Source organism: Ictidomys tridecemlineatus, chromosome 6, assembly GCF_052094955.1.
Source record: "Ictidomys tridecemlineatus isolate mIctTri1 chromosome 6, mIctTri1.hap1, whole genome shotgun sequence".
NCBI classification, from domain to species: Eukaryota; Metazoa; Chordata; class Mammalia; order Rodentia; family Sciuridae; genus Ictidomys; species Ictidomys tridecemlineatus.
The window spans coordinates 167,711,936-167,727,988 of NC_135482.1; the positions used below are offsets into that span (position 1 = coordinate 167,711,936).

Here is a 16,053-nt window from a genome sequence, read left to right on the forward strand (position 1 = left end):
GGTAAATGCATATAGATGGAATGTTTATAATGTGATATACTAGGTAAATTTTTAAAACTGCCAAATTATTTTTAAAGTAATTTGACCATTTTCCATTTCTACCAACCATTATACAGATTCTAGTTCCATATGTTCTTTAAAATTGGTGTGATCAACCATGTTGATAGTTGTGTAATGTCATCTAACCTTAATTTATACTTCCTTAATGATTTATATGCTTATAATTTATATGTTAAAATGATTGACATGTATATATCTTTTTAAAAATATTTATTTTTTAGTTTTAGTTGGACAGAATACCTTTATTTCACTTATTTGTTTTTATGTGGTGCTGAGGATTGAACCCAGGGTCTCACATGTGCCAGGCGAGTGCTCTACTGCTGAGTCACATCCCAAGCCCCATGAATATATCTTTAAATACAAGTCTGTTCAAATACTTCACTTTTTAAAAATTGTTTGCTTGGAGTCTTTTTACTGAGATTTGAGGAACTTTAGAAAATTGCTACTTTTTTTTAAGAGAGAGATTTTTTTTTCTTTTTTAATATTGTATGTGGTGCTGAGGATCGAACCCGGGCTGCACACATGCCAGGCGAGCACGCTACCACTTGAGCCACATCCCCAGCCCCAAAATCGCTATTTTTTAAAACAAGTATTTGGTAGAATTCATCAATGAAGTCATCTAGAATTCGAGTTTTCTTTATGGGGTGAATTTTAACGATAAGTTCATTTTCTTGAATAGATACAAAGCTTTCCATATATCTACATCTTTCTGTCTATCTATCTATCTATCTACATACACACACACACACAGACACACACACATACACACACATATATATATATATATTTTTTTTTTGCAGGTGAGTTTTGGTAAATTGTATCTTTCAAATATTTTTCCCATTTCATTTATTGAATTAAATTATTTAAAATATTTCTATTGTACTTTAAATATCTATAGGTTCTATTTTGGTGCTGTTTCTCTTATTTTTGATATTAGCAATTTGTTCTCTCATTTATTGATTTGACAATTTCATTAGTTTCTTCATATTCTCTAGGTCAATTTGGATTTCTTTTATTATGGCATTAGATAAGAATACAACAACATTTCTTCTTATTTTTTCTAGTTAACACATTTACTAATTTTATTTATTTTGAAGGGTGGGGAACTAATCAGGACCTTGCTCATGCTAAGCTAAGTTCTACCACAGAACTATATACCCCCTTTATTTAGAAAGGCATAACTTAGTTTATCTTTTGTCATACATAATTTGTAGTATGCCATGTTTTTCTATGTCTAAATACCAATATTTGTATTTTTAAATAAAATGGTGCAATTTATAGAAAGAGCTCTTCAAGTAAGAAGAATTTGGATTTGTACCCTAAATGATATCCACTATAATTCTAGTTATTGCATACATAAGTGGAGGTAATTCTACTTAAATTTTATTCCTTGGGCATATCAAATAAAGTCAAGTATATAAAGTTCAGTGACTGACAAATATAAGAGTTTTAACAACTGTTATTATTTGATTCTAAATTCATCTATACTTTTTCTAACCATTGTCATTTTAATTATTGTTTCCCATTAAAATTTAATGAATAAGTACTCATTAATCCTCTAATGTGTTTTCTTCACTAGAGCATATTATGTTATTGCATTTAGAATTATACAAACAATATTTTTGCCTCTTAAATTAGATTCTGCCAGAATTTCATTTAAATGGTAGAGCAGAAAATTATCAAATATGCAGTATTTGGAAAACTTCTTTTGCAAATACATGGAAGTTTGTTTTGGCCTTTCTATTTACAAAAGAAAACCATTATGCCTCATTTTTCCCTATCTTACAAAGCTGTTCAGCACTGGTTCAGGCCTGCCCAGGAAGGAGGCATCCCCCATTCAAATTTTGTGACAGATCCCAAAGGTGCTAGAGCCAAAGGTACTTAGCTAACTGCACTAATCACAGTTGAACACCAAGTTCTGTCTTAAAGGAGTTCCCAGAAAAGCCCTTGCAAGCCTGATCTGTGAGTGTGTGTGTACATTGGGCTAATTCATTGATAACTTAAAGTGCACAAATATTAAGCTAATTAGTAAACATAATCTAATAGAAACTCAGAGACTTTTCACACATCTCCATAATTCAACCAAAATAAAGACATAGACAACTAACAAAGAACATCAAAATTCTTCACCCTGATATCCTTCAGTTACTAATCCACTAAAGTAAATAGCATAAATTAGTTTTGCCTTCTTTTGAAATTTTAGTAATGGAACTATAACATATGTACTCCTTTGTACATAATTTAATTCACTTACATTTACACTTGGAAGATTCACAAATGTGGTCATCTGTGCTAGTAATTCTTTAATGGCAACTGCTAAAAAATAAGGCAATCACTATGTATCTATAATGCATGTCTATTCATGAAAAGAAAAGCAAGAAACCTTCTCAGCTTTATCTCGTAAATTCTCCTGCTATATTTTACACTCAACTTTGGAAAACAACAACAAACACATTTTTCTTCTTTTCACTTTTTTTAGAATGAGAGATGCTCAGAACAAATAATGTACTGGCTCTGGCTCTCCTAATGGTGTTGTATCAGGATCAGAGCAGCTTTTCAAAACAGGAAGTACCAGTCATTTCTCTCTGAATTACTGATTAGTAGGTGTCAATTGTAACTTGCAATTTATGACTTTTAAAAAAAAAAGAACTAATCAAGTTTTTCTGTACAGCTCAAACACTGCCTCAAGTGACTGTATAATCAAATAACTTACCTTTAGGAAAATGAAAACTAACTCTGATTTTTTATATTTTCAAGGAATATATTTTCTCTGAGGATTCTCTCTTTTTTTTTGCCCATCAGAATAAAATATAGGGTAGGTTAGAATTAAATAGAAAGCGATACCCTGATGTTCCACTCAGCCTGACTAAACTTTACATACTTTTTCTTTCTGACCTATAGTCCCCTAACGTTTCTTTCCCTAAAGCATTTACTCTGGAAAACTTGAAACTGCATATTTTTTTCCCTCTTTACCTTTGAGATGTGTATTTTATCCCAGCCTCTTGCCAGTTTTACAAACTCAGTGGTATGTCTTCCTCAAAGATCTGGAAGCCATCTGTTTGAAATGTGGCCATCCAGAAAATTAGCACACCATTATGGAAAACAGTACAGATGTTCTTCAAAATTAAAAATATATATACATTTTTTAAAATAAAGCTACCACATGACACAAAAATCTCACTTCTGGGTATGTATCCAAAGGAAATAAAATAACTATTCCAAAGTGACATTTGCACTCCGATGTTCATTATATCATTATTCATAATAGCCAAGAAACAAAAAAAAGTCTATTGACAGATGAATGGAGACAAAAACATTATAAACACATGCAATCATGCACCAATCACACCCTGATATTTGGGTCAATGAATCACATATACAAAGGAAGTTTCATAAGATGATAATGGAGCTGAAAAATTCCCTATGTCTGTCACCAAAACAGACTTGTCTAGGCCTGCCTCAAGGGGCTAAAACTCAAAGTGTCTCACCATTTGTCAAGAGGTTAAAACTCAAGTGTTTTCACCAATAAATTAATTAATTAATCAATGTATATGCATACATAATTGATTATAATGATCATTTCAAATGTATATATACATATATCAAAATATCAAGTTGTATGTCTTGAGTACGTATACTCTGTCAATTATACCTCAATAAAATAATAAAAAGATAGAAAATATAGCATTCCTATTTCCAAGTTCAGTGTGAGAGAAGCAGTCTACTTTTATAAAGCCCTAATTGGCAAATTCAGATAGCCTAAACACATAGACCCATTTCACTCCATAGGGCCTTCAGTGCTTTTTCGCTATCTCATTCCAGCACCTGAAAACTCAGCACTTTTTGTTTCAGCTGGCTTTAATTTCTCTCTTCTATTGCAAAGTTCTTGACTCATATTGCAAATCTTGAAGAAATCCTTCCTTGCCTGTTGAACTTCATCCAGTGAAATTTTTGATAAAATTCTCAGTAAATATTTGTATACTTTTTACAAATTTATAGAATTAGAATATATGGTTCATAAGCTCCTTTGCCAAATGACTATAATTATATAAAGTTCTTGCACCTTCAATTTGCTTTGAGAAGGAAGGAATCTGATTTTCTTTCATCTGTATATGAAAAAGGGAAAGAAGTAAAGGAGATGGTGTGCGATCCTGATTTAAGATCCTAATTACAGCAAAGTTTCTCAAGCAGTGTGAAACAAGGTGTTCCTGTGAAAATAGCAAAGAAAAGACTCTGGAGAAGGGTTAGCAGGTAATGGAGAAGGCTGGCAAAAATTCTTGCTGCACTTGACCAGATTCAATGTACCTTTGAGAAGGAGTCAGCTAGTTCCTGAAGGAGGGGATTAGTTTAGACAGAAACATTAGGAAAACCTTAGGAAAAGGTTTGTGTGCTTGTGTGTGTGTGTGTGTGTGTGTGTGCATGTGTGTGTATGTGTGCATGTGCACACATTCATAGTACTTTCAAAGAAATTTTGTATACTTTTTTCCATTGTTTTAGAAACAGGGGGTTCGTATATGCCATTTACAGAATTTAATGAATTACCCTCAGGAATAATTATAATTTAAGAAACCAAAATGAAGAAATTTCTACAAATGTGAGAAAAATTGCCCAACTTTTAATCTGAATGATAAGATTAATATTGTATATAAATTCTATTTCTAGTGTTGTATATACACTTTCTCTATGTTATTAATACTTTATGATTTGGGAGTTTTTCTCAGAATTTTTCTCTGTATTATTGGCATTTTGCTTGGGATAATCTCAACTAAAAAAGCTTCTTTATTTAAAATTCACTTTTTTTCACAGAATAAAATCCAACTTCTAAAATAAATGATTACAGAATATCCTTGTACACACAATGATACTATCTCTGGGTCTACTACAATTTTCATCATACTTACATTACAATAATAGCAATGTTGTGAGCATTATACTTTATGATTTACAAAGTACAAAGCAATTTCATTTGATCATCACAATGAATGTAGAAATAGGATTAAATTCATTTTGTAGTTGAGTTTCAAGTGAAAGAATTTGTCTATGATCTCGAACAGGAACACAGTTATTTCATTTCTCGATTGTGTGCTCTTTTGACATGATTTGAAATAGCCGAATAGTCATTGCAGCAATTATACAAAAAGTTTCATATATCCACACATATGTCTCTGATATTTGTGTGTGTGTATGTATAGTTTTTTTCTGTGCATTTTCCCAAAATATGTACATTCTTTTCCATAACTGAAATTTCAAATCAGGAAATTAAGGAAGCCAGAATTAGACAGGCAGTTAGGCAAGGGTAGGATCTAGAGAATGGAGGGATTAAAATGTTAATGCCTTCAGATCCCTTTCTTCATCCTTTTCAAAATAACCTGCCCCTGCTCCAAGCTGTTGCTAAGGTAACCTGTCCCAGGGATTCTCCCTCCCTACAAGGAGTCATAAAAGTTGTTAATTAATGCACCCTGGGTCCCCTTCCTGCCTGGATCACTCTACCTTGGCCCCTCCGGCCCATCTGCTTGTCAGCTTTTGGCCATCTCACCTGGGCCATCTCCTGAGCCTAATCATGTAAGCAGGAAGGAGAGAGAGAAGGGGGAAGAGAGCAGGAGAGGAAATTTAGAATGGATAAAAGAGGCAGAATGCTCTAACTTCTTGGGATACCAGAATACTGAATATGGCCCCCTTCTCCCTCATGGGAGCCGTCTTATGTTACTCCCCTTTTTAAATAAACCCTGCTTAATTTGCTTGCCTCAGTGTGCTCCTCAAATATTATACTTCAACTTGTAAGGAAGCAGGACTTGTCATTGATAACCAGTGGTATCATTAACATGAATGCAAATCTTATTTCCTTACTGATTTTTTCAACAGTTCTTGTCCTATAGCACCTCCCTTCTTGGGCTAGGTAGGATAGACTCTAAGCTATTCTTCTTTTCCTTTTCATGTCATCCACGGTCTCTATAGGATGACTCACTCTTAAGCTTATTTTTTCTTTCTGCCTCTATATTTGTTTGGCTCAAGGACTCACTTCTCCTCGTCCTTCCTTAACATGACTGTCTCTTTGTTAAAGTTTTCTCCTTCTTCATTCTAGTCTAACTTTATGTGAAAGTTTTGATTTTTAGAGGACCATGTTGGCAGTGCTGTGATGGACTCTCCAGGTTGTTTATCATCCATTTTCTTCTTCAACACATGTGAATACCTGGAATTTAAGGTGCATATCTGTGCTCAATTAATATCCATTAATATTTTTTCTTATGTGAATTTCTGACCACCTTCTCCACTTTTCTTGCTACCTTAAACTTATTCATATAGAAATTAGCCTCATATATTTATCTAAAAGTATTTTTCCATCTGTCTGTAGATTCAGATTTATATCTCCCATTATTAAGCCATCTATCTCTAAAATAATACTTTTCCCATACAAATGACATAGCTTATTGGCAAGAGATAAAATGTATCATTCTGGTACCTTGAGTCATAATTTGGAAATGCACATATTTAAAATTTTTATTTTCATGCCCAGTGTTTTTATTCCCATATATTTCTTTTTCTTTCAAAGTTCCAACTGCCAGTGGAGAACAATGACTAAAACACCACCTGTGAATGCTTGTCTTTATTAATTGCCAAAGAGTTTATAAATTAAAATTACAATTAGAACAACTAAAATTTACAATGTGGCTTGGTTGAAAGTGCATTGTGGGGAGGATCTCTTTAAGTAATATGGGCCAGGTAGTGCTTCCTGGTCTGATAAAAAGTAAAAACAAACATTTGGAGAAGAGAAACAGGTGGGGGAAACTTAAGAACAAGTCTACAGCTTCCAAATATGGGTTTGCATGATGTGTAGGTATGGCTATTGAATCAAATTTTAAAAAATGTGCATCTCTTACTAACACTATGAGGATTGTAGTGAAGATATTATGGATAGTCTAAGAAGTTCCTGTTTCTGATTGGATAAAGAAGGAAATGAAATAATCAAGGATTTGTTCTGATGACAAACTCTCAGAATAAGATAATAATCTGCTTAGTGACATGGGGTTTCAGGGTCATTTTTTCCCTGATCCAGTGGTGGTGTTGGGGGGCAGTTTTGCTTTTTGCTTTACAAAAAGGAATTGACTATCAGGAACACATGCATCCTTCTCCACAATGTCTAGAGAGTTTCTCTATTATTTCAGTGGTCTAAAAAGACTGCCATTTCCCTAACTGGAATCAGGTCTTCACCTCCATAGATGTTCTAATCACACTCAGGGTCTTCTTGCTTTTTTCTCTTTTGCTTCTCTTGACTCAGATAATACTCTGCTCTTGTCTACCACAAACAAGCTTTGTAGATTAAAAAAAAAGTATTCAAAATTGTTTCATGTTCAGTTTCTTCACCTGTAAGAACATTGCTAGGAATACTGCCTACCATTTGGGCTGCATTCAGGTATTGTAATTAGCACAATCCTAGAAACTAATAAATGCTCAAAATGTGTTAGTTACTAATTTTCATTATGAGAACTATGTACTTCTTAGATCCTCCGCAACATCACCATTTTCCACATTCTCATTTTGTATATGTCATCCATTTTTGTACACTGAATAATGGATAATGGAGTGCTTTTATTAAATCTTTCCAATTCTTCATCTTTTTAAAATCACATTTTAACTTTTTATTGAAATTTATATTTGAAGGGTGTGCACATTCTGAGGGATCATCTAATTTTCACAGTGAACAGAGCCATGTGAATATCACCCATAGTAAGAAGCTGAATATTAATAGCATGATCCTTCCTACTACTTTCTCTCAAAGACTACCACACTTCTAACTTCTGTAATCATAGCTGAGGTGGGAAGTTATTGAATTTTGTATAAATGAATTTAAAAGAGTATGCTGTCCTTTGCATTTGGCCTCTTTCTCTGTATGGTATTGGAAAAAAAAATTCTTTCCAGTTGTTGCACACAGTGGTAGTTTGTTAATTCTTTGGGTTATAATGCAGAGGTGAGTCAACTGTTGCCTATGGGTAGAATATGACCCAGTGCCTATTTTTCTAAATAGTTTTATTTAAACATTCACCCTCAGCAGTTCATTATTGATACTGATGGCCCAAAGGATGCCTAAAATATTGTTTACCATGCTGAGGCACATAGGCCCTCAGAGCCCCCCTCAGCTTTGATTCTGCCCAATGCATATTTGTTACATTGTGACAACAGTAACTGAGGCAGGTGGGGATGGAAATGTCCAAGCCCAGCATTCTCCATGTTACTGAAGTTATGCTGTTACAGGTTTACACCAGTCATTTCTCTTTCTCATGTTAAGGAGATTGTTTTTGCTAAATACACAGAAATAGCTGTAGAACATCCAAACAATGAGAGGCATGAGAATTCAAACATTTCACTTCAAAAATCAATTAGATAGGGGAAAAGATAATAATTAAGGATACAACGCACAGTGATTAGCTTGCCCTTCTTTCCTTAAAAGGACACAAGTCACAATGAATGAACCACCTGCCCTGTTCTTATAATGATGCAATCCCACTTAACCAGCAGCCACCCTGCTCTCCTTATAAGGTCACAAATGTTATTAAGGTATAAAAAGAACTCAAAAAGCTAAACACCAAAAAAAAAATAACCCAATCAATTAATGAGTCAAGGAACTGATGATGTACAATCAACAAATACATGAAAAAATGTTTATCATCACTAGCAATTAGAGAAATAAATTAAAATCACTCTTAAGATTTCATCTCACTCCAGTCAGAATGGCAGCTATTATGCATACAAACAATAAGTGTTGGTGAAGATGTGGGAAAAAAAGGTACACCCATACACTGCTGGTGGGACTGCAAATTGGTGCAGCCAATATGGAAAGTAGTATGGAGATTTCTTGGAAAATTGGGAATAGAACCACGATTTGACCCAGCTGTCTCTCTCTTTGGTCTATACCCCCAAAACGTAAAAACAGCATACTACAGGGACAAAGCCACATCAATGCTTATAGCAGCACAATTCACAATAGCTAAACTGTGGAACCAACCTAGATGTCCTTCAATAGATGGATTAAAAAAAGTGGCATATATACACAATGGAATATTACTCAGCAATAAAATAGAATAAAATCATGGCATTTGCAGGTAAATGGATGAAGTTAGAGAAGATAATGCTAAGTGAAGTTAGCCAATCCCAAAAAACCAAATGCGAAATGTTTTCTTTAATATAAGGAGGCTGATTCATAGTGGGATAGGGAGCGGAGCATGGGAGACATGATGAACTCTAGATAGGGCAGAGGGTGTTGGAGGGGAAGGGAGAGGGTATGGGGTAATCATAAGGTAATTAGTGATGGTGGAATGTGGTAATCACTGCTATCCAAAATATATGAAGGCAGGAATTGGCATGAATAAACTTTGTAAACAACTAGAGATATGAAAAATTGTGCTCTATATATGTAATAAAAATTGTAATGTGCTCTGCTGTCATAAATTTAAAAAAATTACATAAAAAATAAGGTCAAAAGTGACATTGAATGAGCCACCTGCCCACTCTCCTTATGAGGACTCTGTCATACAGAACCAAGAGCTTGACCCTTATGACACCATCTTTGGTAATTACATCATAATTCAGTCATTTGTTAGGGGGAGCCATGATTGCTAGGTGTGGGATTAGAACCTAAGCAAATGCTTTGGAAGATATAATTTAACCCATAACACTCTCTAATCCTACTTTTCTCATAATTTTTATCCATTGGTATTGACTGTGATATTTCTACATCAATCCATGCAATCATACAACTTTGTGGCTTGTCATGAAGTACATATCCTTGGTGGGTATGGTCATATCCTTGATGGGTATGGTCTTGTGAATTACTTCTGCCCAATGACCCAATGATCTTTCACTTAGTCCACCTTTAGACTTCCTTGATCCATAGGTTACATAGAAGTGAGCTTATTTTCCAAAGTTTTGGAGATGTTCTTTCATCTTACTAATTTCTAGTTTGAGTCCTTTGTGATGAAAGAACACACCAAGTATAGTTTTAATTCTTTTCAATTGGATAACTTCCAATGAAGAAAGATTCTGAAAAAAATCTGGAAAATAAAACTAAATAAACAAACTGTATTAATAATTCAGTGGAAAAATGTTACCAATAGATTAGACCAGTGTGGTCTAAACAACAAAGTACATAATCTTGAAAATAGAGTCAAAATAAACAAAGATGCAAAGAGACCATTACTAGAATGTTACAGAAATCAGACAGTTTGCAGGTAACAAATTTAAGAATCATTGTAGTTGAAGGCTCCTGAAATGTGAGCTAAAGAAATGCACAATCTTCTCAATATTAGAAAACTTTCCAAATCTTAGGAACAAGATGAAGTCCAAACTCAAGACGCATATAGAATTCCAAGTAGGCGCCAGCAAAAATCATTCTCTCCAAGACACATTATAATGAAAATGCTTAATACACAGAAGAATCATAGAGTGTTAACAGCCACAAGAAAAATACAGCAGGTTACATTCAGAGGTAAACCCATTTGGATTTCAACTGATTTCTCAACATAGACCCTAAAAGTTAGGAGGGCATGGAAAAATACATGCTAACTCTTGGAAAAAAAACAGCTTTCAAACAGGATTAGTATAACCAGGAAAATTATCCTTCACAATAAGCAGAAACCAAAATAATTTGTAACCATGTAGTCTGCACTGCCAAATGTCCTTGATGGAATATTTCATGCAGAGAAAATACATAAAAATAAAAGAGATGAATACAATAGAGTAGTCCATTAAAGGATAACCAAGTTTGAATTTAGCAGTATAAATGAATTGAAATGGCAGGAAATAAAAATCATCTTTCTATAATAATAATGAAAGCAAAAATAATATTGGCAGTTTGCATTAAAAAAACAATACAAAGCAACATGTTGCTTACAAGACACTCACCTTAGAGACAGAGACATGCATGAAAATGGGAAATGTAAGGAATCAGGGGTAGCTCCTCTCATGTCAAAGTAGACTTCAAGTCAAAATGAATTAGAGGAGACAAAGATTTCTTCATACTGATGAGGAAAAAATCCAGCAACAAGGTATACTGATTATTAATATTTATGCTCCAAACAACTGTGCTTCTGCATACAGAAAGCAAACTCTTCTCAATATAAAGAAGGAAATAGATCAAAATACAAAAAATACTGGGGGATTTAAACAAAGCTTTCTAACCATTAGATATGGCATCTAGATAAAAAGATTATTTAGAACTAAAAATATTTCAAAAACAATGAATCAAATGGATGTCTATCAATAAAATATTTCATTCATGAACAAAGCAATTCACTTTGTAATCACATCTGTTTGACTATTCATATTTTAGGAGATGGAGCAAATGTTGGGAAACACAAATAAAGAGAGAGTACTCCTTGCATAGATAATAAATGGATGAAATATAACAAAGGAATAATAAAGAAATTCCAGCACTACAATTGAAGATTAAATGCTACACTTTTACAAGAGAAATGAATTGTAGAAAAGAAATCTTAGAAAGAAATCAGAATAGAGATATTACGAAAATCGGTGTGACAGTGTGAAGACAACTTATAATTTATTAAAAAAATATAGAAACCCATTGCTAAAAATTTAAGTTGTCTTCACACTGACACATATTTTTGTTCACTTATTATATTTTTTAAAAAATTATAATATACCAAAAATACCATATACCAAAAATACCATATAGCTAACTAATGTTACACCTCAAGGTCATAGAGAAAAAAAATAATACAAATATCAGTAGAAGACATGCAGAAAACAATAAATGTAACAAACCACATATGTAGAATTCAGGACAAGAATCAGAGGATTACATTGATAGATGTGAAGATGCATTTGCCAAAGGCCACTACCCATTCATTTTTATAACAAGAGAAACTAAGGACAGAAGGAACTTCCCTCAACATCTTAAAGTCTGTATATGACAAATCAAAGGCCAACATCATTCTGAAAGGAGAAAAACTGAAAACATTTCCTCTAAAACCAAGAATAAGGAAAACATGTCCATTCTCCCCTCACCACTATGATTCAACATAGACCATTAACGGTATCCAAACTAATTAGGTAAGAGAAAGATATTACCAAATTAGCAGGATAGAAGATCAACACACATAAAAGAGTCAATTTCCTTTACTCCAATAATGAATCTGCTGCAAAGATGTTCCACAACTTCAAAAAAATTATAAAAATTAGAAATAAATGTAACCAAGGAGATGACAGACCTCTTGGTTACAGACCTCTACACAAAGATGACAGTTTCACATAGTATACATTTCTGACCACAAAGGGCAAGAGCCGGAAGCTGGTGTCAGTGTAGCTCCTGGTGCCAGACCAATGGACATGTCAGAGAAACAAGGTACCCAGGCTGTCACCTTTGACAAGCCTAGGAATAGAATCCAAAGGTAAGTAAATCCTTGTGGGTGCACCTTGCCTTAATGGATAATTGCATCCATAGGATGAACTGACCCTCCAGTCCTGAAATCCTGAGTACTCTGTCCCATAGCAACAGTCATGACAATTTTGAGTGAGGCGGCTGCATGGCAGGTTCTGAGGCACCCAGCCACTGCTGTACTGGCCAACTCTTCCTTCCCTACCTTCCCTACACACAGTATCATGAAGAATGCCTGGAACACTGAGGTCTTCCATGCCTTCTTGGAGGTATTCCTCGTCACCATGGTCACCAGCTAAAGGTCATGTCTACAATGGCTCAATGGGAGAGACTCCATGCACACTGGATCAACAGAAGCCAGTCTGTACTAGGTGAAAGCAAGTGAATGTTCTACACTGGCTCAAGACAAGTGAGTCCTCATCTATTCTAAGGGCAAGGGAGTCTACACTGTAGAGGGAGGCACAGTGGTCCAGGCCTGGGAGATGATGGCTGGTGGGACCTGACCCACCCTGAGGACCCTCTTTTCTTGGAGAGCAGACCCTCATTTGAATCAGAGCATTTTTCAAAAATTTCGCAATAAAAATTTTATTATACAATTTGTCCAAAAATCAATGTATCAAGAAACATGTCCGAAGAACGGGAGAAGGGAAAGGGGGCAGGGCAGGGTGAAGTGTCCCAGGCAGAAGAGTGTCTGGTGTCTTCGGCAGGTGGGGGCAGAGGAATCGCAGGCTGGCCACTGGTCCTGTGTGGCTCAGCTCTCCAGTTCGAACTCGGAGCCAGAAAAGGTCTCCTGATCCGGCTCTGGCTCACTTTTCCTGCGAACCCTTGGAAACACTCTATTGCGGACACGGACACGTGGCATGCAACAGCACAGTCTTTGGACACAGTTAGCGATCCTCCTGGTCCAGCTCTTCCTGGGTTCTCGGGGTTGCTCTGGGGATACATCTTGGGCGGAACTGCTGCGGACTGTCTCTACTAACCTGACCAGGCGCTTCCAGCGGTTGGGCAAGTAGGAGAGCGAGCTGGACTGGGAGGCTTCGTCAGGAGGCGGGGCCTCAGCAGGCTGCAAGTCCAGAGGAGGAGCAGGCAGGCTGGCCCTTCTGATGCCCACCTGCCCTGGCTGTTTGGCTTCCTCAGGCAGCTGGTGCTTATGGGGCAAGGGCAAGGCTCCAAGGGCAGGCTCACTCGTGCTCCTCGTGGGGAGCACAGGGCCCTGGGAAAGGCCGGCAGGACAAGAGGAAAGCCGAAGCCTGCGAGGCACAGGCTTCGCTGGGTACATGCGCTCTCCCCCCTGGCTCTTCTGGTGCTGCAGAATCAAGTAGTTGGCCATCCCCGCATCAAACTTTCTCTTGGCCAGAGATAGCCAGGTTTGGTATGGATCGAGACCATGGTCAACCAGGAGCGCCATTATTTGGGGGTCTGGGTGTTTGGGAAGAGCCTCACTACACTGTTGGGGTACACGCTCCCCACCCTGCTTCAGCCATGGGTGCCGAGAGATTTGCTTGACTGTGGGCCGCTTCGGGGGCTTCACGGTCAGTATGCTGTGGATGAGCCTTCGGGCTCCCACAGGCACTGAGTCAGGGACCTGGTACCTGGCGTGAGTGATCCGCGTCAGCAGGTCCTCAGAGGAGGTGGAGTCAAATGGGAGGCTCCGTGTCAACATAAAATACAAGATGACCCCCAGGCTCCAGACGTCCATCGGGGGTCCCTCATACTCTTGCCGCAAGACACCTTCAGGGGCAAGGTATGGGAGTGTGCCCCAGACCCGCCTCAGCTTCTCCCCAGCGCTGAACCACGTGGCGGCACCAAAGTCGATCAGCTTGACTTGGCCTCTGGTATCCAGCATGATGTTCTCTGGCTTGAGGTCTCGGTGCACGATGCCCTTGTCATGGAGGTAGCCCACGGCACCCACGATCTGCCTGAAAACCCTCCGGACCTCCTCCACCTGCATGCCACGTGTGATGTGATCAAGCAGTCGTCCCCCACCTACGTGCTCCATCACCATGTAGATGGTGCTCTCGGTGCCAATCACGTGAAACAGCTGGACCACGTTGGGGTGCTCCAGACTCATCATGATCTTGGGCTCGTTGAAGGCCGGAATGTTCTCCACTTCCAGTGCCAGGGCTTTCACTGCCACCTGTGCCCCTGAGAGGCGATGGAGGGCTAGGCTCACCTGGCCATACCCACCACGCCCGATGACCTTCAGGAACTCATAGTGCTCCATGAAGGCTGCCACGCTGCAGGAGCCTGGCACCTGCAGTGCTGCTACTCTACTCTCACTACTCTCACTACTCTGGCTAAACATCCTAAGCAGGAACACCAACTAAGGATGCTACCTTAAAAAAAAATAACAAGCCAAAACAACAAAGCAAAACCAAAAACCAAAACAAAGCAAAACAACAAACCCAAATCAAAAAACCAAAAGCCAAAGACCACAGCACCAACCACCAACCACCAACCACCAACCACCGAATACCAACCACCAACCACCAAAAGCACTAACTATCTGGGAGTCCGACAGGTCACCACCAAGAGCTTCCTGTACTTGTGGACAAAAACCCAGCCCTGGCCACTTTCTTATATACCCGCTGTTTGAAGATTCCTCACAATGGCTCCTTGTGAGGTCAGAGCAAGAAAAGGACCAATCATGCCTGGCCTAAACCCTCAGTGGTCATCTCCCTTTGGGGCCTCAGAACTATTTCCATGTCACAACAAGAATACAAGTGGACTCCATTTTTTTTTTTTTTTTTGCTTCCATTAGTTATGGAGACTGATATTTGTTTACAAGTTAAAAGGACTTGTCATTTCAATTCTAAACATTTCTAATAATTCTGGGCTTCTGAAGACCTTATCATATCCACATTCAAGGTATCCAATTTCTTTTTCTTCCAAATCATTGGTGTCAAAGTAGAGTAGCACTTGGCTCCCATTGTGATACTGAAACAACATAATCTGTTCCCTAAGCACAGTCTTAACACCTATGGGGTTAAGAGGGAGGAAGGCTTCATCCTAATTGCCCCATACACTCCTACCTAGGAATTCTCATTGGAAACTCTGGAATTCAAAAAAGAGTGGGTTGATATATTCAAAGTGATATGAAACAAAATGTGGACGCCAAGAATCCTAGAACCAGCAAAAGTGTCCTTCCCACAGAGAGAATGGAGGTCTTCCCAGATGAACGGGTATCTTGCTGCTGCTGTAACAAAATACCTTGGAATGGGTAATTTATTGGTAGTATTTCACTTCTCCCAGTTCAAAATCAGAACATTTTGTGGCCATATCCTCACATGATGAAAGGGGAAGAAGTTTTGAACCCAATCCCTCAAGCACTTATTTTTTATTTTTTATTACTTTGGCTGAGGGGACATACTGGTGATTGATCCCAGGGTCTCAAACATATCAGTCAAATTCTCTAACACTGAGGTACATCCCCAGCCACTTATTTATTTATATATTTATTTTGAGACAAAATTTTGCTAAGTTGCTCAAACTGGGCTTGAATGTGGGATCGTTCAGCCTCAGTAAACAGAGTACATAGGCTTACAGTCTGTTAAAATTTGGACATAAGTCCCCTCACCCCCAAACTCCTATATTCATGCAGAAAT

General features: G+C 37.4%; 1 protein-coding gene across 1 annotated transcript; it reads right to left on the reverse strand.

Moving 5' to 3' along the window:
- Nucleotides 1-13,199: 13,199 nt before the first annotated feature.
- LOC144365130 (sperm motility kinase 2B-like) lies at nt 13,200-14,753 on the reverse strand. The gene has a single exon (XM_078015941.1). The coding sequence runs from the start codon at nt 14,751-14,753 to the stop codon at nt 13,200-13,202; it is 1,554 nt and encodes a 517-aa protein (XP_077872067.1).
- Between the last annotated feature and the right edge of the window lie 1,300 nt (nt 14,754-16,053).

Excerpts from the sequence above, each read along its gene's own strand:
- LOC144365130 (XM_078015941.1), bottom strand. The coding sequence starts at position 14,753 with ATGTTTAGCCAGAGTAGTGAGAGTAGTGAGAGTAGAGTAGCAGCACTG.